The 27,233-nt window shown below is 37.8% G+C and overlaps 2 protein-coding genes across 2 annotated transcripts; one reads left to right on the top strand and one right to left on the bottom strand.

Moving 5' to 3' along the window:
- Nucleotides 1-2,793: 2,793 nt before the first annotated feature.
- On the top strand, nt 2,794-3,336 carry LOC113305948 (nucleolin 2-like). The gene has a single exon (XM_026554939.1). It carries the CDS (start codon nt 2,794-2,796, stop codon nt 3,334-3,336), a length of 543 nt encoding a protein of 180 aa, XP_026410724.1.
- A 3,373-nt stretch (nt 3,337-6,709) lies between these two features.
- Nucleotides 6,710-7,270, bottom strand: LOC113305947 (uncharacterized protein Mb2253c-like). The gene has a single exon (XM_026554938.1). It carries the CDS (start codon nt 7,268-7,270, stop codon nt 6,710-6,712), a length of 561 nt encoding a protein of 186 aa, XP_026410723.1.
- Between the last annotated feature and the right edge of the window lie 19,963 nt (nt 7,271-27,233).

Genomic DNA, 27,233 nt, shown 5'->3' with positions numbered 1-27,233 from the left:
CCTTGCAAGCCAAAGAGCCAACCTTGGTCGGTCAAGGTAACGTGATCACGTTACCAAAGTGTCCGCGTCTCAGTCCCGAGAATTTTGATATTTTCTGGTGTGCGTTTGAGCAACATTTTAAGAAAATATGAAGAAATCAGAGATTTTGCTGAAACCGTGAAAACCTCATGAGATGAAGGAAAATAATAAAAAATAAAGGAATCATGAAGTGTGGGACCGGCTATCGACAGGGTATGGTAGGCCGGCCAAAGATCCCGTCCCAAGACACTTTTCCTAATTTTATAATATTATTCATGATTTTATGAAAATATCATGAAATCAAAGAGTTTGTTGAAACCAAGGAATTTTGTTGAAATCAAGGAGTTTTCATGAGATGAAGAAACAAATAATATTAAAATAATAAGATACGGGCGTATGGGACGGGCACGGCTTGGGCATGACCGGCCGGCCAATGAACCCGGTCCCGTGAGTTTTTCTTTAATTTTATATTATTTTTCATGAGTTGAGAGAAATATCATGAAATCAGGAAATCTTCATGGGATGAGGAAATAATAAAAATAATAATAAAATTAAGGGTGTGTGGGGCCGGCTAGGGCATGACCAGCCGGCTAGGGCCCGATCCCACGAGTTTCCCTAATTTATATTATTTTTTGAGGGGAATTTCATGAATTCAATGAGTTTTTCATGAAACGAAGGATATTTGCTCAAATGAAGAGATTTTCGTGAGATCAATAAAAATAATAAAATATGATAAAATATAAAATTGGGCGTGGGGCTGGCCACGACACAACCGTCCAGCCGATAGGCCCAGTCCCCTAGCGCCTTGATTAATATTTTATTATTTATCATTTTCTTCCTATTTTGCATAGGTTCATTTTTCCTTCTTGTTTTGGAATGCTCGTTCGTGCATTCAGGTGCTCGTTTGTGCATTATTGTTGAATACACTTGCATCATTTTAGTCGGGGATTACTCGATAGTTGCTCAGATGCCCGTACGTTGAATATTTATCACTAACCTGTGGAATTCTGCTGGGACGAACCATGAATTGAAGTGACGAAATATTATGAGGAATCGTAGAATATTGTTGAATATTCAGTTAACAATTAGAGATAATAAATTGATGGCTCTATACTAGCAGGCATGTTGTCTAGGAGCATTAATTATCTGAGAATCAAGAGATATGAGCTTGTTAAAACGTCATATTTCTCTTATATAGTCAGGGAAAACCTTGTTGCATCCTGAAGACGTTATTGTTCTATACTAGCAGGCAAGCTGTCTAGGAGCCGTCCAATCTTTCGATTCTATATAAAAACAATTACTGAAATTTCTCAGTGTTCATGAGATGTGTCGTTGTCTCAACTGAGAGACTACACATCTTCGTATACTCTGAGAGACAGCATTCTCAGTCAGATATTTTATGGCACGAGCTTTCATGCTTCAATGAGAGACATGAGTCTCAATACTCATCTGATTGCCTGATCAGGAGCATGTATAATTATGGTTTTACGATTTTAACCTTTGTCGAAAATCCACCATCTACATTAAGTCCCCTGATTAGTGAGGGACAGTCATGTTCCTCAGTCAGCACTGAATGGTGATTTTCCAGTTACAGATAAAATAAGTAATTGAACTTAGTCATAAGATAAGACGTTACCAGATTTTGACTGAATGAGAAAACCATGGTTTGAATGAAAACCCCAGTGGCCTAATAGAGCGTCACCCAACGAGCATAAATTGGTGTAGAACCGATGATTTGGTGGTGGAGCCTTGGTTGGTTTAGGATTCACGGATCGGGCCCGAAAAGGAAATCCCAATGGAATTAAGTTTTAGAAATAAAATTGATATAAAAGGGAATTAATCCCCCCCTTTTTTTATTTCTCTCCCACGACCGACCACCACCTCCTCCCTTCATCATCTTCACGTCAACAACAGGAGAAGGAAAGAAATTGCCGGAGCGCCATCCGACCGGAGCAACCGTCCGGCCAACTTCCGGCCGGCGTCGACCAGGTACGCATCAAAAAAAAATTGCTTGTTGATTTCATGAGTTGTTCATGATTTGATTATGTTAAAATTCTATACATGTACATATATGAATGTGAGTTTTGTAGAAAAACCCTTATTTTATTTAACGTATATTCGTTCGATCATTAGTTCAAGAGACTAGCAATAATCCCTAACTTGAGAGAGATTTTATTTTTGAAAAAGACCTGTTTCCAGTGATAAAGTTTTGTTTATGAGCTTTCATGGAAACCAAAACCTCATTTCAAAAGATGTGGGCTTTTCACAAGAGCGAAATAAACCTTCGTTTTAAAGAAAAATGCTCATACGAAGGAAAAGAGATTTTTTTTATATGGAACCATGACATATAATAAAACATAACGCCATATATTTATTTACGTGAGTTTTCTCACGTTAGATAAATTTTTTTTGAAAATTTACATAAGTTGTTCATGTTAATTATGATTTCGTAAAATCAAAGATGGGTTTTGAGTAACCCTCGAAATTAGACAATTCATTTATGATGAACTATTGTCTTGGTGTAAATTTCATAGCCTAGCTGTGGATGTTTATATTATGAAAATTGTGTTCATGATTTTATGAAAAACCAGTTTCAATCTTATGATAAGGTTTTGTTCGTTGTTGCAGGTTTCAAAGAATGAACTAATCTTGGAGTGCTAACTCTTGCACCACAATCACTACTTTAATCGTGAAAAGGTAAGAGTTAAGAGTTACCATTTTTGTAATGGATTTATTATCAGCATGTCCATAATTTTATGCTCCTGGTTCCAGAAAATGGTGACTTCCAGCAGCAGCGATTATGATTATAGTTATTCCTCCAGCTCCTCTGACGAGGATTTCAAAGCTACTGCAGCCAAATCGAAAACTAAGACAAATCATGCTGAGGGGGAAAAGCCTGACATACCCCTTAATGACCGGAGAGTCACTTATGATGAGTTTATGAAGAGAAAAGCCGAGGATGATGAGGCGGACGACCGTCGGCGTAGAAAGGATCTAATCCGGCGCAGAATACTAGTGGCTGAGGAAAGACGTCGATTTGCCGACGGTGTACCTTCCGACTCTGATGCTTCAGAAGATGAACCAGTGTGGGTGCTACGGGATCGCAAGATGAAGCCAGATCGTCGTACCAGAGAGCTCAGAGAGATTGTGAAACGAGTCGAGGATAAAGCAGAAAAGGACTCGGACTCGGACGATCCTAATATCCATCCAGACTTCATCAATGGACCTGATAGTGACTCCGACGAAGAAGAGGATCCTGAGAAGGACAGTGATGATGAATCTGACAAATCTGACAACTCGGATGAATCTGACGAGTAGCTTTACTCCTGATCTTACTTAAACATTTGAATGTTTTCTTAACCTTCGTAGTAGACATCTTCTTTATTTGAATAGCTTCACTTCAGTATTAAGATTTTCCTTGAATAAGAAATCCTTTTAATAATGTTGGTTCTTCTTGATTGAATCAAACAGAATGAGCCAATGCTCATGCGCCAAAACCATCATGATCCTTTTGGACTTTCCTTGGCGGTTTCCATCTGTAAAATACCAGAATACGCCGCATATGCTGAGAAAAAATGCGACATACACAAGGTCGTTTGATTATATCTAGCTTTGTTCAGTCCCAGTACGTTATTTTCCTCTGCGTCTCCAGTATTGATCTTGTTTGAAACTTAGGGTTTCAGTAAAAATCGCAACTGAATTGACTATTCACAGAAGATAAGCACCTATAGTATCTCATATATATCTCCAAGACTTAAGGTTTAACATTTACGCAAATACTTCTTCCGTTCCTGAGTTAGTTTCATCGCGTAGAGAAAATTTTGATTATCATACCTTTCGTCGCTATGTCCAACAGTAGTATGTCTTCTCGAAACGAACCTCAGTCGAAGCATGAATTGGAAGCGTCCGTCTCAGTAAGTTTTATATTTTCTTCATCTCCATTTGATCAGAGTTATTGATCATAGGAAAATAATTTGTTGCAGGATAATCAGAAGAATCCGTCTTCTTCTCATAATTCGAGACCTAAGCGGACTGTTAGATCCCCTTCTCGGTATAGATCAGCTCATACTGAACCCGGCACATCTGTGGGTGATTCTATGACTTCTTGATTTAAGTTCTACTCAACGGTTTATCCAATCTTCATCTGAAATTGCAAACTTCTTTACCACAGGTTGATGTACGCGTTGTTGTTGATGCTGGAAAGAAGAGGAATGGGGAGTCCGTGGTCATGGTTGATGATAGCAGTAACCGTGTTGACGAAGACTCAACTGATTCCGCGGAGGCTGTGATTAGAGATCATGTTTATGAATATCCAACAACTGGACTACCCTTTAATCCCCCGTGATCAATATTATCCCAAATAATGAGGTCGCCGGTGGATTCGTCATTCCTAAATGTCACGCACCTCTGTACACTAAAATTTGGAGAAGGTACAGGCATACTGCTACGACGGAAATATGGAGAGGCTTTCTCCCAACCCTTATGACTACGGTGGCTGGACTGTTATCGATCATCGAAGAGATGAACGAGATGAACCTGTGAGATGTCAAGAATCATGAACTTTATAGGTGGGATGAAATGATCTAGAATTGCGAGACCCTGCGGTTCAACGTGAGTTGGATCGGCCGTCGACTCGAGATGATCAAAATCGACAGGGTCGTGGCTGCTGCTGATGCAATTTTTACCACAACTGCTTTCCTGGAAGAGGAGAAAGCACTCGTCTTGGAATCGTCAAGAGTTGAGAAAGCTGTCCAGGACTTTAAGGTGAAGACCCAAAACTTTCAAAAGAAGCTTGACATGGCTGCCTATAAAAATTACTCTTTGATGGATGGTTTACTCTGAGTGAGCATTTATGATTATTGTTTTCGAACAGGTTTAGGCTTTTCTGAATAATTGATCATGATATGAAAGAATTTTGCTCATTTATGAAATGTTTAATGAAAAAGGGAGCGTTTTGCATACTCTTTGGAGGAATATAAATTACATTCTGAGAAATGCTTAAAATGATGGAAAGGTAAGGATTTTCTATGTATCATGCATAATATGGTTTAAGCCATTTACCGTTGATGATATTTCCTTCCACTCATCCGTCAATAGCTAGGATCTTGTAATATCCACTGGACACTGCCTTGATGATGACATATGGTCATTCCCATTTAGGAGAGAACTTAGGAGCAAACATATCTTGTTGAATGTGTTTTGCTTTCTTTAGCACCAAATCTCCTACTTGGAATGTTCGAGGTCTTATTTTGTTGTAAGCTCTGGAGATCCTTTGTTTGTACGCTTCCACATATTTTTCTATTTTAGCCCTCCTTGACTCAACCATGTCCAGTTCGGCGATCCTTAAGTTAGACACTTCTTCTTCATCCCACTGCACTCCACTGGATGTGGCGATCCTTGCTGAAGGAATCTTGATTTCCGCTGGGAGTATGGCGTCAGCTCCATAGATGAGAGAGTATGGTGAAGTTCCGATCGAACTCCTTGGTGCGGTCCGATAGGCCCATAAAGCCATAAGCAATTTTTCATGCCACGTTCGAGGATTATCATGAATTTTCCGGCTGAGAATTCGGATCAAAGTCTTGTTAATACTCTCTGCTAGCCCGTTTTCCTGGGGATATGGTGTGGAGAAGACTTGTTTGATGCCGTATTCCTCGAGCAATTTTGTCACGTGTTTGTTGGAGAAAGGAGTTCCGTTATCTGTGACAATGTATTTAGGAACACTGAACCTGCATATTATGTGTTCCTTGATGAAGGCTGCGATCGTGAATCCAGTGGTGCTTCGAAGAGGGATAGCCTCAACCCACTTGGTAAAATACTCAGTTGCAGTGATGATGTACTCACGCTGCTTTGAAGACACTGGATTGATTTTCCCTATATTATACAGTCCCCAGCTATATAAAGGCCATGGACTATTCATAGAATTCAACGGGAGACAACAAGTGTGGATGAGATTACCATGGATTTGGCATCGATGACACCTCTGAACGTGCGCAGCTGCGTCGTCTTCCATGGTTGGCCAATAATATTTCTCATGAATCTGGAGAAATAATTTCTTTTTGCCTTTATGTTCTCCATCGTGCATTTCTTTTAGAATCGTTGGGATTTCATGCTCAACTAAGAATCTCAGTAAATTCCCACCAAAGCTTTTACGGTATAATATTCCGTCAAGGAAAATAAATATTTTGGCTCTCTGGACGAGTTTGATTGTCTCCATTTTCTCCAGCAGAAGTTCATTGTCCCGTAAGTACTTGATGTAAGGATCCCTCCAGTCATCGGTGTGATGGACTGTCAAAGCTTCTAAGTGATGAGGAGGCATCTGACAATTAGGACAAGATCTTTGCAGACTTCTTGATTGTGCCTCCATGGAAGGCCAGTAGTATCCCATCCTTTGAATCTTTCTGTAAAGTGTTACTACTAATGTCTATCCGCATATTTCTTCATGTATGCGTTTGAGTTGTTCGCCTGCTTCTTCGTTTCCAAGGCATCGTGATAAAGACCCATCAGGATTTCGGAAATATAGCGCTCCATGAAGCAGGAAATAATTCTTTAATTCCTTGAGACTGACTTTCCTCTCTGAAAAAGAACTGCTCAGTTCGTGTATGATAGGGGCTCGCCAATCGTCTGCTTGAATATCTTCAACTTGAGCAAGCCAGGTAGAAAAAACAGCTCGCCTCTGTACCATGATCGTTTTCTATGCTCCTTCGAATTGCATCTTGGAAGCGAGAGTTGCTAGGAAGTCATCATGCCTGTTGTTAGTTCGTCCAGTATGGATGATTGTGGCATCAGCAAAATGAGTTAAGATCAGTTGAGCTTCCGTTCTGAATGGTGCGAGCGTGATTTCCTTGAGAGAATATGCTCCATTCATTTGATTGACCAGTAGCTTTGAATCTCCCCTTATATCAAGGTGTGCTGCTCCTGCTTGCTTGGCCAGGGACACACCTAATAAGAAAGCCTCATATTCTGCTGAATTATTGGTACAGTGAAAATCCAGTTTGAATGAATGCGAGAAGACTTCACCAGATGGAGACACTAGCACCACGCCCGCTCCTCCGTTGTCGTTTCTAGGAGTGGCGGACCCGTCAAAGTATAAGATCCATGTCTCTTCTTTGATAACTAAGATCTCTGGAAACTCACTAGGCACATCTTCATGTAACGTTGTCGTATCTTCGCCTGGGAAAGCAGCAAGCAAGTCAGCAACCACTTGACCTTTGATTGCTCTAGGTGGTACACAAGCTATGTCGAATTCTGACATCTGAAGTAGCCATTTTACTGGTCTCCCTATCAAGGCTGGCTTTGATAGTAAAAACTTTATAGGGTCAGCTTTGGAAACAAGCATGACTCTGTTGGATAGCAAATAATGTCTGAATTTCTGAATCGCAAGCACTAATGCTAGACATGCTCTCTCAGCTTTTGGGTATCTGAGTTGAGCATCTCTCATTGTACGGCTGAAGTTGTAGATCGGTCGTTCGATCCCTTCTTCATCTTCTTGATCAAGAAGTGCTCCAATAGCGACATCACTGGAAGCTATATAAAGTATCAGCGGTCGTCCTTGCACCGGGGATTTCATGACAGCGGGTGATAATAGTATCTGCTGTATTTTCTGGAATGCTTCTTGTTGGACGGCTGTCCACGTAAAACTTGCTCTTTTTTTCAGCAGGGGGGTGAATGAAGCAATGAGTTGAGCTAATCCAGGAATGAAGCGTCGAATATAATTTACCTTGCCCATAAAAATTTGGAGTTCTTTCATAGTGCGTGGAGGAGGCATGGTAGTAATAGCTTTCGTCTTGTCTGGATCAACTTTAATTCCTTCTGCAGTGACTAGGAATCCTATAAATTTTCCGGAGGAGACGCCAAATACACATTTCAGAGGATTCATCTTTAATTTATATTCTCTGCATCTTTCAAAGACTTGTCTCAGAACTTCTAGGTGGGATGCTCGAGTCTTCGACTTCACCACCACGTCATCAACATAGTCCTCCACCTGCTTGTGCATAATGTCGTGGAATATTGCAGTCATAGCTCGCTGATAAGTAGCACCTGCAATCTTTAAACCAAAGGGCATCACGATGTAGTGAAAATTCCCAATGGGAGTGCGAAATACAGTTTTGTTGGCATCGTGTTCGTACATATTGATCTGGTTGTAGCCACTATAACCATCCATGATTGAGAACATACCGTGACCACTGGTTGCATCAACGAGCATGTCAATGTTGGGTAGAGGAAAATCATCCTTTGGGCAGCATTTATTCATATTCCTGAAATCAACACAGCATCTGATTTGACCATTTTTCTTCTTGACATGAACAACATTTGCCAGCCATGTTGGGTGCTGAATAGGTCTGATAAACCCTGCTTCTAGTAGTTTCTAAATTTCGACCTTGATTTGATCCTCAACTTCGTGTCTGAACTGCCTAGGCGACTGTTTGACAGCTTTGGAGCCAGGAGTGATGTGCAGATGATGAGTGACCAATTTTTCGTCAAGACCAGGAATCTATTCGTATGTCCGAGCAAAGATATCCTGATATTCTTTTAACAGACTTATCAGTCCCGCTCTCTCTTCTGGTGATAATGCAGAACTAATCAAGATTTTCCTTGGATCATCCTCCGTCCCAATGTTGATCGTTTCGAGGTCATTAGTAGTAGAATCAGTGCCATCTTTCAAATATCGTGGAGCATCTTGAATCTCTTCATCAGGTGATTGTTCACTCTGATATGATTCTTCAGGGCGGGGAGACTTTTCATTGTTCTCCCCTGTTAATTGCTAATATTTACGCCGGCGGTACGTGACCCTCCTCCCTGAAGACGATGGTTTGTCAGCAGCTTTCTCAATGGATTCCCAATTCGGGAGTGGAATATTGTAATCTTCCTGGGAGGTTCAGGGATGTCCTTCTAAGATTCAAAGAATTCAGCGTCATAGACCGGGGCGTAAGGAGATGATGAATCCGCAATACGAACAATCTTGTTATTGAGCAGAGCTTTCATGCATTGATGATATGTTGAAGGAACCAATCTATTGTCATGGAGCCACGGTCTTCCAATTATCATGTGGTAATCAGGCTTTTTCTCGATCACGTGAAATTTGGCCTTTGATTGAATATGCCCTACTCTCAGGTCTATGTATGCATATCCATATGTATGGATCTGACTTCCTTCAAATCCCGTCATCAAGATGGGATGGCGAACAATTTTACTCTGTGGGAATTTGGCTGCTTTGAGAGTCTTCATGGTAATAATATTTGTAGAAGCGCCTGTATCAACGAGAGCCCTCTTGAATTCAGAGTCTTTGATAAAACTTGTAACGTACAAGGCGCGGTTATGGCCTTCATCAGCCATGCGGTCTTCTTCTCCAAAGTTGATATTTGATTGAGTGCTCAGACATCATGGACATTTCTTCGACTGCTGGAGACAACGAAGCTACTTGCACATCAGATGATATCCGGTTGAGTGCGGCAAACGTGTATGTGCGCTGTAATTTGGAAAAGTGTAAGATCTCACACAAGTTTTCGACCAACCGTGCAACCTCCTGATCCACTGTCTTATCATAAGTAGTGAAACTGTTGTTTTGAGGGTCACCATGTGACGAGTCAGTCCCCAGCGCTGGGACTTCTGAAGCGGAGATATTGCCTAACTCGGATGTCAGCTTGATGAGAAAATTGAGTATATGGTTCATTGTATTTTTCATCAGATCCATGTTCCTGGTGTGGATCTCCAAGACTCGCGCCCACTCAATCAGGTTCGGGATTTCTCCACCTTCCGTGTTGTCAGATGTAGTGTTAGAAGGAGGAGCGTTGCCATTTGAAGGATTCTGGATTGGGTTTGGAGTAGCTGACTTAGTCCTAAGACCAACCATCTTGTGAAAGTTTGAGGTTGAAACCGAGAGATTAACCTCCCACTGTGGTCACCAATCTGTAGATGGGGAAAAACGATTTGCTGGTTTTTACGGAATTGAGGAGATGACCGTGTGAAGACTCCTTGAACCGAGAAAATGCTCAACCTCACATAGATGCATTGCAAGAAGGGAGTTTAAGTTCGAGAGATCAATCTGTAGGATTCCAGCCTAAACCAAGACAATGTCCGTTCCAGAGTCAATTCAATCACAAGAGATGATGGGATGATCTATAGGAGGAAAGCTGAGAAATGTGTGAGGTCGATGATGATCGAGATTGTAGGTGTGTTGTGTATTCTGCGTAAAAAGGCTCTGAATGATTGAATTTACTCAGTTGAGAGTGATTGCTCCGATGATAAGTTCGTGTAGACAAAAGGTTGTCTATGTGAACTTGTCGAGAAATCTTGTGTAAATGAATGTTTTTCCTTTCAATCATGATTCAGAGGCCTTTTATATTGCTGAATTGATAACACCATGATCCCATGAAGTCTAACAGTTACTGGAGTCAAAGAGTGGGGAAGTGAAAATCGTGTTGAAACCAGTTGCTCATCATGCGGAGACTTGGTTAACTTTCCACCCACTACTTTGCTAACTACTCCAACTGATTGCACGACTTTCCCACATTCTCATCGTGTGTATGAACACACGTGTTGTAGACCGCCAGACCAAAACCCTAGGTAATATCCCCCCATGTGACACGATTGACATCTCGTGATTGTGGAGTCAGTTGCTGACTTTATGGGACGATGAGTCCTTGTGTTGCTGAGTTGAACGTGATTTTCTAAATGTTCTAAGACTCATGACTTGAACATGTCTGTTGAGACAGAGGTATAATTATGTTGGTTGTTAAGGTGAGCAAATATTGCTCGTATGAGAAAATGTTGCTCGTTTGATAAATTGTTGAATGTTGATAATCAATATTCATGGACTGAACAAATATTGAATATTGATAGTTGAACCAATATTCATGGACTGACAAAATATTGAATATTGATAGTTGAACCAATATTCATGGACTGAGCAAATACTCCTCGTCTGAGCAAATGTTGCTCATTTGTTGAATATTGATAGTTAAACCAATATTCTTCAGTGCGAACAAATATTGTTCGTCTGAGCAAATATTACTCATTTGATGAATTGTTGAATATTGATAGTTGAACCAATATTCCTCAGTCTGAGCAAATATTGCTCGTCTGAGAAAATGTTGCTCATTTGACGAATTATTGAATATTGATAGTCGAACCAATATTCATGGACTAAGAAAATATCGCTCGTCTGAGCAAATGTTGCTTATTTGTTGAATATTGATAGTTGAACCAATATTCTTTAGTGCGAACAAATATTGTTCAACTGAGCAAATGTTGCTCGTTTGAGTAAATGTTGCTCATTTGATGAAGTATTGGTAGCATGACCAAATAAATATTAAATTAAAACACCGGCGACCAAACCAAGTATAATTAATTAGAGCTGATCATGGGATCAACATAAAATTTAGTGTTTGAATCTGAAATTATGAACCTTGAACTAAAAACCCTAATTTTGATCAATTGTTGAATTGATGATTAATTGATGATTTATTGAAAATCATTTATGAAATGAAGGAGGGGCCGGATACATGGGATGATGAATCGACTATGTAGCGCCCAGATGTTGAGGTGAGAAAAATATTAAAGTCTCTTGAAGACCAGTTGGTGAAAGGATGATTAAATGTTGGTTTAATCATTTGTTGCTGAAAAATAATGCTTATTTCAGCATTAGGTGTTAAAACCTAACTATGAAGAGATGAGAGACCGCCCAAGGAATCATGAAACTGGACTTGGTTGGTCATGGGATCGTCTGTTGATCATTTTTATAAAGTTCCAAGTTGTTTGGAAGAGTTTTGGACCTAATACGTGCAATTGTGCAAATTAGGTCAAATCATGAAAAGTACATGGGACCGGCTCCTTGCAAGCCAAAGAGCCAACCTTGGTGGGTCAAGGTAACGTGCTCACATCACCAAGTATCCGCGTCTCAGTCCCGAGAATTTTGATATTTTCTGGTGTGCGTTTGAGCAACATTTTGAGAAAATATGAAGAATTCAGAGATTTTGCTGAAACCGTGAAAACCTCATGAGATGAAGGAAAATAATAAAAAATGAAGAAATCATGAAGTGTGGGACCGGCTATGGCCAAGGCATGGCCGCCCGGCCGGCCAAAGAGCCCGTCCCAAGACACTTTTCCTAATTTTATAATATTTTTCATGATTTTATGAAAATATCATGAAATCAAAGAGTTTGTTAAAACCAAGGAGTTTTGTTGAAATCAAGGAGTTTTCATGAGATGAGAAAAAAAATGTTATTAAAATAATAAAATACGGGCATGTGGGACTGGCCACGGCTAGGGTATGACCGCCCGGCCAATGAAACCGGTCCCGTGAGTTTTTCTTTAATTTTTTATTATTTTTCATGAGTTGAGAGAAATATCATGAAATCAGGAAATCTTCATGGGATGAGGAAATAATAAAAATAATAATAAAATAAAGGGCGTGTGAAACCGGCTAGGGCATGACCGGCCGGCTAGGGCCCGGTCCTATGAATTTCCCTAATTTTTATTATTTTTTGAGAGGAATTTCATGAATTCAAGGAGTTTTTTCATGAAACAAAGGATATTTGCTCAAATGAAGAGATTTTCGTGAGATCAATAAAAATAATAAAATATAAAATTGGGCATGGGCTGGCCACGGCACAATCGGCCGGCAGGTGGGCCCAGTCCCTAGAGCCTTGATTAATATTTTATTGTTTATCATTTTCTTTCTATTTTGCATAGGTTCATTGTTCCTTCGTGTTTCGGAATGCTCGTTCGTGCATTCAGGTGCTCGTTTGTGCATTATTGTTGAATACACTTGCATCATTTTATTCGGGGATTACTCGATAGTTGCTTAGATGCCCGTACGTTGAATACTTGTCACTAATCCGTGGAATTCTGCAGGGAAGAACCACGAATTAAAGTGACGAAATATTATGAGGAATCGTAGAATATTGTTGAATATTCAGTTAACTATTAGAGATAATTAATTGATGGCTCTATACTAGCGGGCATGCTGTCTAGGAGCATTAATTATCTGAGAATCAAGAGATATGAGCTTGTTGAAACGTCATATTTCTCTTATATAGTCAGGTAAAACCTTGTTGCATCCTGAAGACATTATTGCTCTATACTAGCAGGCAAGTTGTCTAGGAGCCGTCCAATCTCTTGATTTTATATAGAAACAATTACTGAAATTGCTCAGTATTCATGAGATGTGTCGCTGCCTCAGCTGAGAGACTACACATCTTCGTATACTCTGAAGGACAGCATTCTCAGTCAGGGATTTTATGGCATGAGCTTTCATGCTTCAATGAGAGACATGAGCCTCAATACTCATCTGATTGCTGGATCAGGAGCATGTATAATTATGGTTTTACGATTTTAACCTTTGTCGAAAATCCACCATCTATACTATCGTACGAGTACAATTGTAATAATTGGCTTGAGATTTCTATCTCCGATAGGCAAGATAAAAAGTAATCACAAACATCTTCGTCTCATCGTTTGTGATCCCACAATATCTTTTTTCGCTGCGTCGATTAATACTATTGTGAGGTGATTGATAATACTAGGCTTTTCTTCGGGAATATAAGTCTGGTTTATCAATTGGTTCCTGTTCACCTTGATTTATCAAAAGACAGAACAAAACTCGTAGGTTTATTCGTGGGAGACGTATTTATCTATTATCGTGGACTTTTCTATGTGATACAGTTTTTTTTATTAAAGTCTTCGACTTTGGGTCGTAACAACTCTTAGTTGTGGGTGAGATCGGTTTAGGGAATAAAGTAGGTAGTATCCTGCTGGGATCAGAGACGTATGAGCATAACTGTACCTTGGATCAGTGTGAGATTGGTTGGGGTTCAACTACAGTCCATACCGAAGTTAGTTTGGAGTAGGCTAGTGTCTGTAGCGGCTTAATACAATGTGTGTTCAATCTGGACTAGGTCTCGAGGTTTTTCTGCATTTGTGGTTTCCTCGTTAACAAAATTCTGGTGTCTGTGTTATTTCTTTTCCGCATTATATTTTGTTATATAATTGAAATATCACAAGTTGTGCGTTGTTCAATCAATTAAAATATCTGACCTATTGGTTGTTGATTTGAATTGATTGACACTTGGATATTGGTCTTTGGTACCATCCAAGTTTATCTCTCTTGTATTTAAATTGAGACTCGCAGTTTGCTTGAGTAAGATTTAAATCGAGAGATTGAGATATAAACTATTTGATATACTTTTTGTCTAGATTGAGTATGACTGTCTAGTTGATTCTCTATAAAGTATATTAGAGTTTGTCCATACAGATTGCTAAGCGAAATATTTGGTGTGATTATTAGACCCCCGCTTTTTCAAGCATAACATATGTGTTTCGGGTTTCAACTTTTGCTATTGGCACGCATTAGTTAAAACTGATTCAACTTTTCTCTGGTAAAGGTTGTTTTTGTTGTTGATCTTTTGTTCTTGTGAGAGGATGACAACACACATGGGGAGAGTTCTTATTTGAACTTGCTCTTAAATGATATATCTTTCTAGGGAGAAGTGGCTGCGGAAATTGAGGTAACTGTAAGGACCATCAAGCTCGTCAACGCTATTAGACTAGTCAAGAGACGATTTATCCGTTAATAACTCGATTAATTTAACACGAACGTTAATTAATAGGAATTAATCTAACAACGATCTAGATACGAAACTAGTATCGCTGAATAGGTCTCGAAAAGTTATACGAAATGAACTACTCGAACGTGTCAGTCAGATACTAGACGAGGAAGTTATCATCAGATTGATTTGAAGGGAAAAATAGTCTTTTCACAAATAGACAGACCTGGGCTTCCCTTAGCAAAGTGAGTGGGTGGAATAGTATTACCCTTGGTATTATCTTCACCGGTCGAGAAGATAAGTCTTCTTTCCTTTCATTCTTCTTTCTTATTCTATTTTCTTCTGCATCTTCTTATTCTTTCTTCTTCTCTGTTTCTCTTCATCTTCTCTCTGTCGACTTTGTTATCAAAGATTCGAGCGTGTTTTGATGTGAGTGATTCGTAGAAGTTTGATAACTTGATGAATCAAAGGGATAAGTGATGAACTGTGGTTGATTGAACCGGGAGAAGGGAATGATTTTACTATGTAAGTTGAATTTAGGGTTTGTTTGTGGAAGAAGTGGATGAATCAGAGAAAATAAGAGATGGCTTTGATCGAATGAAGGCGGTGATGACTCAAATAAAGTGAAAGATATTTTGTTAGGTGATTCTGTGAGAATTAGGGTTTGTAAAGCAAGGTCAGGGAGGATGAAATTCAAAAGAAGGGTTAGAAGATGAATTTGAGGTTCTAAGAGATCGATTGGAGATGATTTGAATATTGAGATTTGAGTTAGGGATTCTGAGATGGATTCGATAATTAGGGTTTCAGTGATGAGAATTGGGGTTTCTAGGACATGCTGATGCTAATGATTCAAGATGAAGATTAATTCGAGATTAAAGAATATTAGGGTTTCTGCAATTGATTTGTTTTCGTGTGAAATTAAAGATGAAATTGAAAGTGTAGAAGTATGTTTGGAGTTGGGTTTGTCTCTAATTAAGAGTTAAGATTGATTTGGAGGTGAATCAGTAAATTAGGATTCATGTTCTGTTCTTCCTCAAAATTGAGGTTAGGGCTTTTGAGAGGACTTGAACCAAACTGGTGGGTTGTTGTCATCTTAAGAAGGATTGATGAAGATGGTTGGGATGATATGTTGAATAGACTCAAGGAGAAAGAAGGATTCAATTCCAATGGGTGAGGTAATAATTCTTCTCTGCAATCTTAGTAAAGTATTTTAAGTGTTATTGTTGTGTTCATGTGGTTGTTTATGAAGTTGATAGCGAGACTGTTTTAGAATGGTTTAATAAAGTTGGGTATAGCTGAATTGTCTTGAGTTACAGAGAATGGAGGTGATACAAGAATTGATTTTATTTCAAGATGGGGATTTGGTCTTGTTGTAATTGCAGGTAATGAAATGAGTTAGAATGGATTAGATTTCAGTAAAGATATGGATGTGCAGTTGAGTTTGCTTAACTGACAATGATGATTTTGTTTATGGAGGTTTAAGTGTGCTAGAGTTGGTGTGTTGCTGTTGGATTGTACTTAGGCATGTGTAGTTGCGGTTATGAGGTATGGTGGTGTTGTTTGTGTAATTGAGACAGAAATGAAAGAGTTATGTCTATGGAAGGTAAATGTTGCCATGATAGATGAGTTAAACTGAAACTGCAAGTGATAATGGTTTATGAGTTATTGGTGGTTAAAGTAATTGAGTTTAGGTCAATTTGAGTAGAGGTGCATATGAGCATGTTCAACCAGTGAATGTAGTAAATTGTAATAGGAATAAATTGAATAAGTTATATATGGAAGTGGTGTTATATGTTGTTCAGTGTTTTACCTGTGTTGATGTTGATGGAGGATGGAACTGGACTTTGGTTAAAGCCTGGCATCAGGTTGGTAGAGAATACGTAATTGTATTATGTTTTGGTTTGTGTTGTTTGTTGTGTTGCATCATGATTATGCATTAGAAGTCTGGCCTGTGCAATGGCCTGCACCTAGTCTTTCCAGTCAGCTGTTAGACTTAGCTGACTCAGTTTATCTGACTGAGTCAGATATGAATTGAACTTACCTGAATCAGTCTTAGTGACTGAGTTAACTCAGTAAACCCTGATCAACTCGTTGAGTTGACTCATTTGACCATTGACCCTGGACTTGACCATTTGACTGACGTTGACTGTTAGAAACCTGTTGACTGTTAGATTGACTGTTAGAGACTGTCAGTTGATTAGATGGACCAGGCCTAATGGGCTGGATTAATGAACTTGGGCATAGGCATAGTTTTCATGCCTTGATGGGTTGGACCTCTTGTGGTCCGAATTACCCTTTGGCTTATTCCACAAAGTTGTAGATATTCATAAGACTTAACTATGGACTATAGAATCAATCTAATTGGATTATTTAAATCTTTAGATATGCAAGAGATGGATAATAAAGAAGTGTAGAACCATAAATGAGCTTAGAGCAATTAGATAGACTTGTATGATTCTTGTATGAGCCATTTTGGCTAGCTTCTTAGACTTCTTGTGTGATTAATAGTTAGTCTATTTAACAACGATCGATTCAAAGGATGAACCAGTTGATCGTGGATCTCAAGGTAGGCGTGACTTGTCATCAAAAGAGGTGGGAATACATTTGATTATTTTGTAACCATTTTTGTTCCTTTTACAAAAGTTTATATTTAACAAACCATGCGTTGTCTGTCTATGCATTCCATGCTTTATGTAAATTGCATTACTATACTTCTGTTGATTTTGTTGATCTTTCCATGGTTTGGAAAGGATTTGTGATGTTTGTTTGTCATATGAATTGTTATGGGAAATACGAATTTCCACTTGTGGTATATATGATACGCTCCTTCACATTTATACCTAGAGCTTTTATGATATATTGGTCGACAGTTTGCGAGTTCGGAATTATCGACATCCATATTTACGATTAGGTGTGGATTTGCGAGTTCGGAATTGCACAACCATAGTATACATTGTTTGAAGAAGGAGTTTGTCCATATACATGTTTGTTTACTTCTGTGAGGATATACTCTTTCACATTTATATCTACATGAATTCAGCTTTTATGCTTATATCGGTCGACAATTTGCAAGTTCGGAATTGTCGACATCCATATTTTCGATTAGGTGTGGATTTGCGAGTTCGGAATTGCACAACCATAGTATACATTTTTTGAAGAAAGAGCTTGTCCATATTCGTGTTTGTGTATCTCAGTGACTTGTTCACTATTTAATGTCTGGGAAAAACATTATTGTTTTTCTTAATCTTGTTTATGATTACTTAGAAGTTAAATTTTAATTATTTCCACTTTCAGTTTTCAGAGACAGATCAGAGTTGCGCAGCGAAAGCCACAAGTGTTGACTCCGTTAATTAGTTAACTTCTGCTATATTTATTATGTTGACTATTGTATATGTATCATTTGAGAGAAGTTCATGTATATATATTCTGAGCGGGGCTAGTTTTGGGATAAGTTTTGTAGCAGATTTCTTAATTGAATGTTTAAGTAATTGAATTAGATTCGTAGTGCCTCTTTATTTAGTTAATCTCTTGGATTAGTCAGTTGCTAGCTTAGGGGGCGCTATAGTATTGGTATCAGATCTCACTATTAGATCTTATATGGGTGACAATAGGAATAGCCAGTGCCAGTTAGTGAAATAGTTTAGTTTAGAACTAGGTTGGGTTGTGAGATAAATCTTAATCACTAAAAACTATCTATAATTAAAAAAATTATTTGATTGATTGATTTGTTTGTTTGTTTGTGATGAAGTAAAAATTGTACGATACACCAATAGATTTAACTGATATGGATTTGAGAATAGTTGATCTAAATAGTATGAACAAGTACACAATTCAATACCAAAAAAAATAGTGAGATTAGTACTATTGTTAAATTTTGAAAGTCACGTATATATATATTTTTTAAGCACCTTGACTTATATGTAGGGTCAATAATTTATTATCACATAAATGTTAATAATACTTTTAGGACTCAATAATAATTGGAAGACTAGTTAGAATAAAAGTTCGACCATCCATGTTAATAATAAAAATATTATTATAATAATTATAGGATAGTAACAACAAAATGTAATTTTCATTAATAGTACAACTTAAGGATTATTTAGCAATAATATAAAATTTAATTACGATTAACTTTTATCGTCCTAAGAAGTAAGAAATAAATGTTATAATGATAATAAAATATTAATAACAAACGATTATGACAAATTTTTAGTGGTTATTTACTTATATCCAGTCACATAATGAAATAAACAAATAGATACATTGAAGATAATATGTAATAATTTAGATAACTAAATTGTTTAAAATGTTGTGAACTATTTATATATTTTACAAAATAAATTATATGACTTACACCAATTACGATAAAATTTTAGAGACTAATTAATTTTAGTAAATTAATAATTAGTTAATCCAGCACTGGGGAATAGTGAAGGTTGTGTTTTCTCTGTTCGTAGGAAGGCATTGTTGGGCTTGGCCAACCTTGACAGGGAAACTGCATTCAGAGATGACCGATCATAGAAGTGTAGTATAATTATTTTAGAAAGCGATAGATATAATTTAACTTAGAAAGATTCGTAGAATTATTCCTTGAAATTAGTAACAATTATCTTATTATTAATAGAAATTAGTTTAATAAAAATTAGACTCCCTTATTTGATAGAACTTTAATCAGAGTAGTTGAACCTAGAGCTACAAATTTTAGATGATCGTTGTAGAAAGCCACATAGGTTTGTATTTGCTTTCTTGTTCTTTGCGTTTAGACAAGAGATGGAATTATTCTTTAAAGTGGGGAGTTTTGAAGACCAGAAGGATGGTTTGATTTTCGAGGAAGAAAATGAATAAGGTGGGGAGAATGTAAGGACCCTCAAGCTCGTCAACGCTATTAGACTAGTCAAAAGACGACTTAGCCGTTAATAACTTGATTAATTTAACACGAACATTAATTAATAGGAATTAATCTACCAACGATCTAGATACGAAACTAGTATCGCTTAATAGGTCTCGAAAAGTTATACGAAATGAACTACTCAAACGTGTCAGTCAGATACCAGACGAATAAGTTATCATCAGATTGATTTGAAGGGCAAAATAGTCTTTTCACAGATAGACGGACCTGGGCTTCCCTTAACGAAGTGAGTGGGTGGAATAGTATTACCCTTGGTCTTATCTTCACCGGTCGAGAAGATAAGTCTTCTTTCCTTTCATTCTTCTTTCTTATTCTATTTTCTTCTTCATCTTCTTATCTTTCTTCTTCTATGTTTCTCTTCTTCTTCTCTCTGTCGACTTTGTTATCAAAGATTCGAGCGTGTTTTGATGTGAGTGATTCTTAGAAGTTTGATAACTTGATGAATCAAAGGGATAAGTGATGAACTATAGTTGATTGAACCGGGAGAAGGGAATGATTTTACTATGTAAGTTGAATGTAGGGTTTGTTTGTGGAAGAAGTGGATGAATCAGAGAAAATAAGAGATGGGTTTGATCGAATGAAGGCGGTGATGACTCAAATAAAGTGAAAGATGTTTTGTTAGGTGATTCTATGAGAAAAAGTGTGTCAATCTATTTGACTTATGATTTGGTATCTCTCTTTATTGTTTGGTATCAAGTGTTTTTGCTTAACGAAATTCGGTGTAATTGCGGTGCTACAATGATTATATTTGTTTCAATTTCTTCCAGTTAAGAAAAATAATGACAATTCAATTTATTTTGGTTTGTATCTATTGTTTTTATCAAAAATTACGGGGTCATGTGTTTTGTCCATTTGATTCTGGATAAGAGAAACTAAGTTAATTCTGATCTTAGTTAGATTTATCAATTGGAGGATTCGGTTATTCAAGTCTAATCGAATACCTTGAAAAGCAAAACTAGTTAACTAACCTAGTGTTTAGGGAAATGTACAAGTTATTTTATGAAATAATTAGAGCCTGATAAGAGAAATGGAGTTAATTCTGATCTCTATTTGTGTCTTATCGAAATAAGCGATTGTACATAGGCAATCAGTTCGACTATAGAATTAAGTATCTTAGCCGATTTGTCGAACTAAAGAGAAAATTTCTTCTGGCAATTATTTCCTTGATAACATACTAAGGCTAAATTACTTTTGTGGTTTCCGTTTTAATATTGGTTATCTAAATTGGTATATGAAACCTTCGTGCTTAACTCTTATAGGTTGTACAAGTATTATAGATTTGTAAGATCCTTTCGGTTTGTCCTTTATTTGCTCGAACCTTTGTCATTTTTGTGACAAAAAGGGGGAAAAATATATGGAGTAAACTAGTGACTTGTAATCACTAGGAAAGGACATTTGTTCTTAAACATTATATCTAACGAAAGAGTAAAGCATAGACTAAGTGGGAGAAACATATCATCATGTTATGTAGTATTTCATACTACAAAAAGGGAATAACAAAGATGTTTGGATTGAATATTTACATAGCTTGCCTTTATGGGGAGTAAAACTATATGCAGGTTATCGTGTTGTTAAAACTTGGAATCAAGCGTATGAAGAATGAGTTATTTAGTAATTCGTTTAGCTCCATATGTATTAAGAGTTTTGTCACTAAGACAAAGGGGGAGATTTTTAGAGCATAGCTCGGTTGAACCCACCAAGCGTTGGTATGTCAAGTTTGGTTGTCATATTTTAGTATCAAAACTCATCTAGAGTCGCTTGATTAAATACTAGAGTCAACTTCGTTTAGGTTAGACTAGAAAGTCTAGGAATGTTGAGACGTAAAAGTATTACTCCGAAGACCTGAAGAATGAGAAGAAGTAATAACTACAACGAAGACATCATCTTTCCACTTGAGGTTAGTAATATTGACTTGATCTTGTTTCAATTCATACGTATCTTTCAAGTCGTACTATATTGAAAATATAACATGCGAAGCTGTATATATTTATATGTAATACTCTAGTAATGAGACTTGATCATAACAGTATGATCAAATTATCAAGGAAACATATTACGAAGTATAAATGCTTATCTTTTGGAACTTCGTAAATACGATATCGACATAATCTATTATATATACTTGTTGGATTATGTGTGCATTATATAGGTGTGATTTCATCCTATAAAACTATGTATTATTACATTAGTTTAAGGAAGTAGATGTATGAACTTGTTTCATAATCGAAAGGGAAATCATGATTGGTCTTGTTCTTTATTGAATATTTTTTGGATGACCAATGGAAGATGACAATGGTAGAACCTATCTTTTCTTATGTTGAGACTTGAGGTATAACCGGTCATAGCCTATATAATATATCTTGTTGTAATTGGTAACAAGTTACATTGGAAATCAAGGTGTAACCGATCACAAGCTATATTGGAATGCAAGTTGTAACCGATCACAAGTTACTTTGGGATCCAAGGTATAACCGGTCACAAGATGAATTGGGAAGTTAGTTGTAATCGGTCACAAGATACCTTGGGGAAGAAAGGTGTAACGGGTCACAAGTTACTTCGGGAAGCAAGGTGTAACCGGTCACAATCTACTTTGTGGAGCAATGTGTAACCGATTACAACCTATAATGGGAATCATGTTATAACCGGTCACAACATATTTTGGAGTGATGGTTTAATTGGTTCCATGAGAAAAACCAAGTATCCACGGTTCACATATTTCTTCATGGTGTGTGTAAATTAGGGTTTTGGGTTTGTCAATATGAGAAGCTTCTAGATGTCGACATTATTTGAACATGTACATAGGTCTTACATTAATTGTTCAAAGATATCCCTTGATGCTAAAGGTGATCCTGATCCGAAATATTGAAGAGCATTTAATTATGATTTTCATCATATATATTTTAATTACCAGCAATTAAAGCATATCCCCTGGAAAATATTATTAGTTAATGTGCTAGACTAATAATAAAAAATTTCTACGAGAGTTTTCGGAAATATTGGTTAACATTAATTGGAAATAGGAAAACCGAAATTAGGTACTTTAATGCATATCTTGAGAATATTTTTGGTTTTGGAATTTCCTTGTTGTCCAAACAACCTTGGTCTATAAATACTTGAGTTTGCATTTCTTGCAAACTATCCTAAGATCCGGGCAAACTTCATTCTTGTTGTTTCTGGTGGAGCCGTCTATCCGGAGAGGAAAGTACCCTAATTAGGCGAAATCTCTTACAACCGCTCGTTTAAAGATTTATGTGGGATCAAGAAGCTCCACGAGTACCGTTGGTGGGAAACAAGCTAACTGCAGTATTTTTAGTTTTCAATTATTGATTTGATTGACTAACGGTTGTTGAAACTTTGATTTCACCTAGTTTGTTTATTCTTGAGAACCTTCTCTTCTGATATAAGGCTCACTCAAACAAGATCAAAGTATTGACGGGATCTTTAGAACCAGCTTCAGATCTAAAGACATCTTGTGATAACCCATTGTTAACAGACTCCATTTTGTGCGTGATTGATCACAAGAGGATTCAAGTTGTGTTGTGCAGGTTATTGAAGTCAATAGAATATTTGAAGACGGAAAATAATTCTTATTATTTTCCGCGTCTAGTGGATTTAGTTCACAAACCTTCATCGGCTAGGATCCAACTAGAATCGGTTTATCTTTGATAGACTTGATTGATTAGTTACGTGAGATCGACATTGCTTTATAGTTTCTCTTTGAGATCTATATTGATTGATTGCGAATCTAGAGTTTGACCATTTCGATAATCAAAAGATAGATTGATCTAACCATACAAAGGAGTTTATTGGATTAAACAAAAGAGCCTTTGTCAACAACTCATTAATATCTTATAGCAAGATTGATTAGAGTGGTTACCAAACAGATTCTTCCTTTTCTGTTTGGAATACGATCCAAAGGACCATCAATTCACGTACATGACTCTAGAAGTCGAAGACGCAGAGATACTGAGGAAACTAAGTAGCTAGGGGTAGTCTACTTGGTCTCAACTATACGAAGTTGGTATTATATTTTGTATAGAGGCTTAATTCTGAGATTCAAAAATGGACTAGGTCCCGGGGTATTTACGCATTTGTGGTTTCCTCGTTAACAAGATCTTGTTGTGTCATTTACTTTGTTTTCTGCATTATAATTGTTATTATAATTAAGTAAATTACACACGTATGTTAACACTATAACACTTGATATTGATCCTATAGAGTTTCTGTTTAATACTGTACCTATTATCAAGTGCACACTTTGTTGTCATATCGTCTCGATCTTGTATCCATAGTCAATCACATAAGTGATCTTGTTGTTGTATTGTCTCGATCTCGTATCCATAGAAGATCACACTAAGTGTGAACCGAATTTGTTGTATTGTCTCGAATCTGTCCATAGACGATCACATTCGGTAAAGGACTTATAGGTGGATAATTAAAAGATTGTGGTATATTTGGATACCCTCGTCTTTTCACTATTAGGAAGGAATCCGATTCCACCCAAAAACGTTCTCAATCATGGACACAAAAACGTTCCATTGGTTCACTCTGTAAATCCATTACATATTAAGCCGAGAAAGTTACCCCTACCAGTAGTTTTCTCTCTCAGACGAGTGTTTGACCTTAGTGAATAGGTTAGTGTTTCTCGGATCACCTGGATCTCTCCCTGAAACGAGCCAGTAACCCATTTCCATGAAAATGCTAATCCTTGAAAACGTCGGGTAAGGACCAAGGCGAGCTCCTGAGGACTCAAAAGAATCTTGCAAAATCTCAGATCGATATCCAGACTTACCTGAAAACGCCTTTAGAGTTACCAGTAGGGATAGATCCAACAAATCTAGATCGAGTACACGTTTCCTAAAGAATGAGTAATAAAACTGCTGAGAATAGCATGGACAGCGATCCAATCTGTCTGTAATCGACCTCACCGGAGAAGATGAAGCTCATTACGAACGCGACAAAGAAAATGAGAAACCATCCAGTCGACCTTATCACTCCCAGGGACCTCAAGGACCAGATGACGCTCTAAACTTGGAGGTTCTGACGAATATTTGCTCCAAAATTCGTTTAGATCAAGGGCCCTCAACCTGATCACAAGGGACTCGGGAAGTTTGCTTCACTTTACTATTATACTTATAACTCTTTCATTATGTATCCCATTGACCTAGTTCTTTTTGCGTCAGATTTGTCTTTTCATTGTCTAGAGGATAAGCTTAGCGAAATCTTGGAATGGCTGCAAAGAATTCGTGACCTAGTCAAAAGCATTGCAGTGCCACATAGGGTTATAAACTCCCATCCAATATACATCTTGTCGCCCTTCCTGCTTAACAGGATCATGACCAGAACGCGACAAAGTATAAGACGAGACTATCTTCCAAGATGATGCTCGGGCGAAGCTCATACTTATCCGGATATGCAAAGACGAAGGTCGATATGCTATCTCAACACCCGTCCTGTCAAAAAGAAGAGGAGTCCTAGGAATCGTACAACCAAGTCTCAATGATCCTCCATCTCAGCTACACCAACGATTATCCAGTATCATTTTCCGATGGGACTTCAATTCACCCAAGACGGGAAATGAGAATATCTTAGCAGCCGAACCTATCAAGGGAAAATTAATCTGTATTGATACTCGTCAGGTCAACTTTTTAGATAAAGACTCCACTACCCGACATACAATCACAACCAGATATTGCCACTGAAGTAAATAAGGTAAGGATCCAAGACCGTAAATCTTCATCAATCATGTCATAAGCTACTCATCCAGACACTCCTAGAAATTCTCGTAATCAAATCATCTTCTCTCAAGAAGACCTTTTGGCCGGCTCGACAATCTTCCTCATGTGTTAAAGTCAGATATGATGACCAGAGGACAAGATATGACGGCCACTTATATCTCCCTCAGTCACATAAGGTGTCTATTACTCTCAAGTTCGGTTGACCATCTTTAGAAGAAAAATAGATCTCAACAGAGAATTTCCAACAAAAAGTTCACATGAGTCTAGGTCAAGACACCTAGCAAAGACATACCTCATCCCTGAAGACTCAATCTCGAGAAATACAGAGGTCTTACCCCCAACAACAAAATATCTCCAGTAAATGAGAATCCCTATTCATATAGCAAACTGGGGAATGACGAAAAACCATTCATCACACATCTGTGTGACTAACATGAGGCGGCCCAAATATCTAATTCCTAGGTGAAAAACTCTTACGTCGTCGACATGAAGATTCCGGAACACGTAACAAATTGGTAGAATTTGGAATGTCCTAAGTCAAATACTTCGCACTAAATCTACATGAGGATGGATCTCTAGACCGAGCGTCATCTCTCATGGCCGAGCTACAGGCACAATAGCCTTCTCCTAAGACAAGGCGCTTCAACCCTTGTGACCATATTAAGACTTGCAAGATGATATCCTCCGGGGACTGGAAACTAATCTCACAATATAGAGGCCAGAATACTTCACAAGACGAAGGTGAGAAGATTCAAATCAGGTTTCGTCGCATTCAGAAAAGAACTCACCCATCAAGCCAAATTTAAGTTTTCTGTCATGATCAAGCAAACTAAACTTTTTCAAAACCCCTTGTAAAGGTTTTCACAAACAAATGCATGTACCAAAGAAAATACGTGTTTGAATCCTCCCTTTGCTCTGGGTCCACGCATGAGACAAATTATGGTTTGCAATCGAGTTGAAGAAGAGGTTATAATTTGTTCTCGATTCAGACGTGGCTCACACTTAATCCATCTAACTCGACGAGCAGGAAAAAATTAGTAGAGAATTTGATGATGCCCCCGACGAAAAATGTCTTTTCTGTTTGATAGTTGGGGTCAACCATTGAAATCAGACGTCAAACGAAGTTTCTACAACCTCCGGAGTGATGATCGTGCAAGGAAGGACTTTCTATTACGAATTCAACTTAGGGTTTTCGTATACTCACATTTTCAACATAGCAAGTTAGGGTTTGCAACAAGTTCGAGCTCATGAGGGTGCCCGTACTTCACTATATTCGTACGAGCAGTTAATTAAATCATCTAGCAGCAGTGGGCTCTACCTCTCGGGAACAAAACTCTCCGTTCTTCCCTACGGCCTCCATATCCTCGCCTCTATGTCTCCTCAGCTACCAATATCTCTTCCCGATCAAGTACCTTCTCCAAAAAACGAGGAAAAGAGTTTAGATTGCTCCAGTAAGCTCTGAAAAAATCCAACCACTCTCTCGATCACTGCGCAATGTATCGAAGATTCTCGCAGGTGGTCAGCAACTCTTCCAGTTCTGTGAGAAAGCCAAAAGGGACATTTTTTAGAGTCATGTCTTTCGCTACATTAATAACCGACCAAAAAATCATTATCTACACTAATTAGATGGACCACAAAGTCAGTACCAAAAGCATATAACCATCAATGCTCTCTGCCTCACCTCTCCGGTTCTCCAACACCAAAGCTACAGATAAATAGGGACTGTTGCTCACTTGATCCGTTGAAAATATGAGGTCATCCATTACATTATCAACTTTATTTTCTTGAATAATCCATAACCTAAGCCTACAAACAAACAATAAAGGAATTAGAAAGTACATAAAAAATACAAGAGTTGAAGACGTATATACATAACACGACTAGGGTTTTGCTCGAGAAGAATGCGTGAAGTCTAACGAAACGCGAAGTCCGTCCTCACAACCACATATTCAATAATATTCACAGGTTCACATGGGTTTATATTTTCACGAAGAATCAAGAGAGGACACACTTTTTTTTCGT

Source organism: Papaver somniferum, chromosome 8, assembly GCF_003573695.1.
Source record: "Papaver somniferum cultivar HN1 chromosome 8, ASM357369v1, whole genome shotgun sequence".
NCBI classification, from domain to species: domain Eukaryota; kingdom Viridiplantae; phylum Streptophyta; class Magnoliopsida; order Ranunculales; family Papaveraceae; genus Papaver; species Papaver somniferum.
This window is presented reverse-complemented; position numbering and strand designations above follow the sequence as displayed.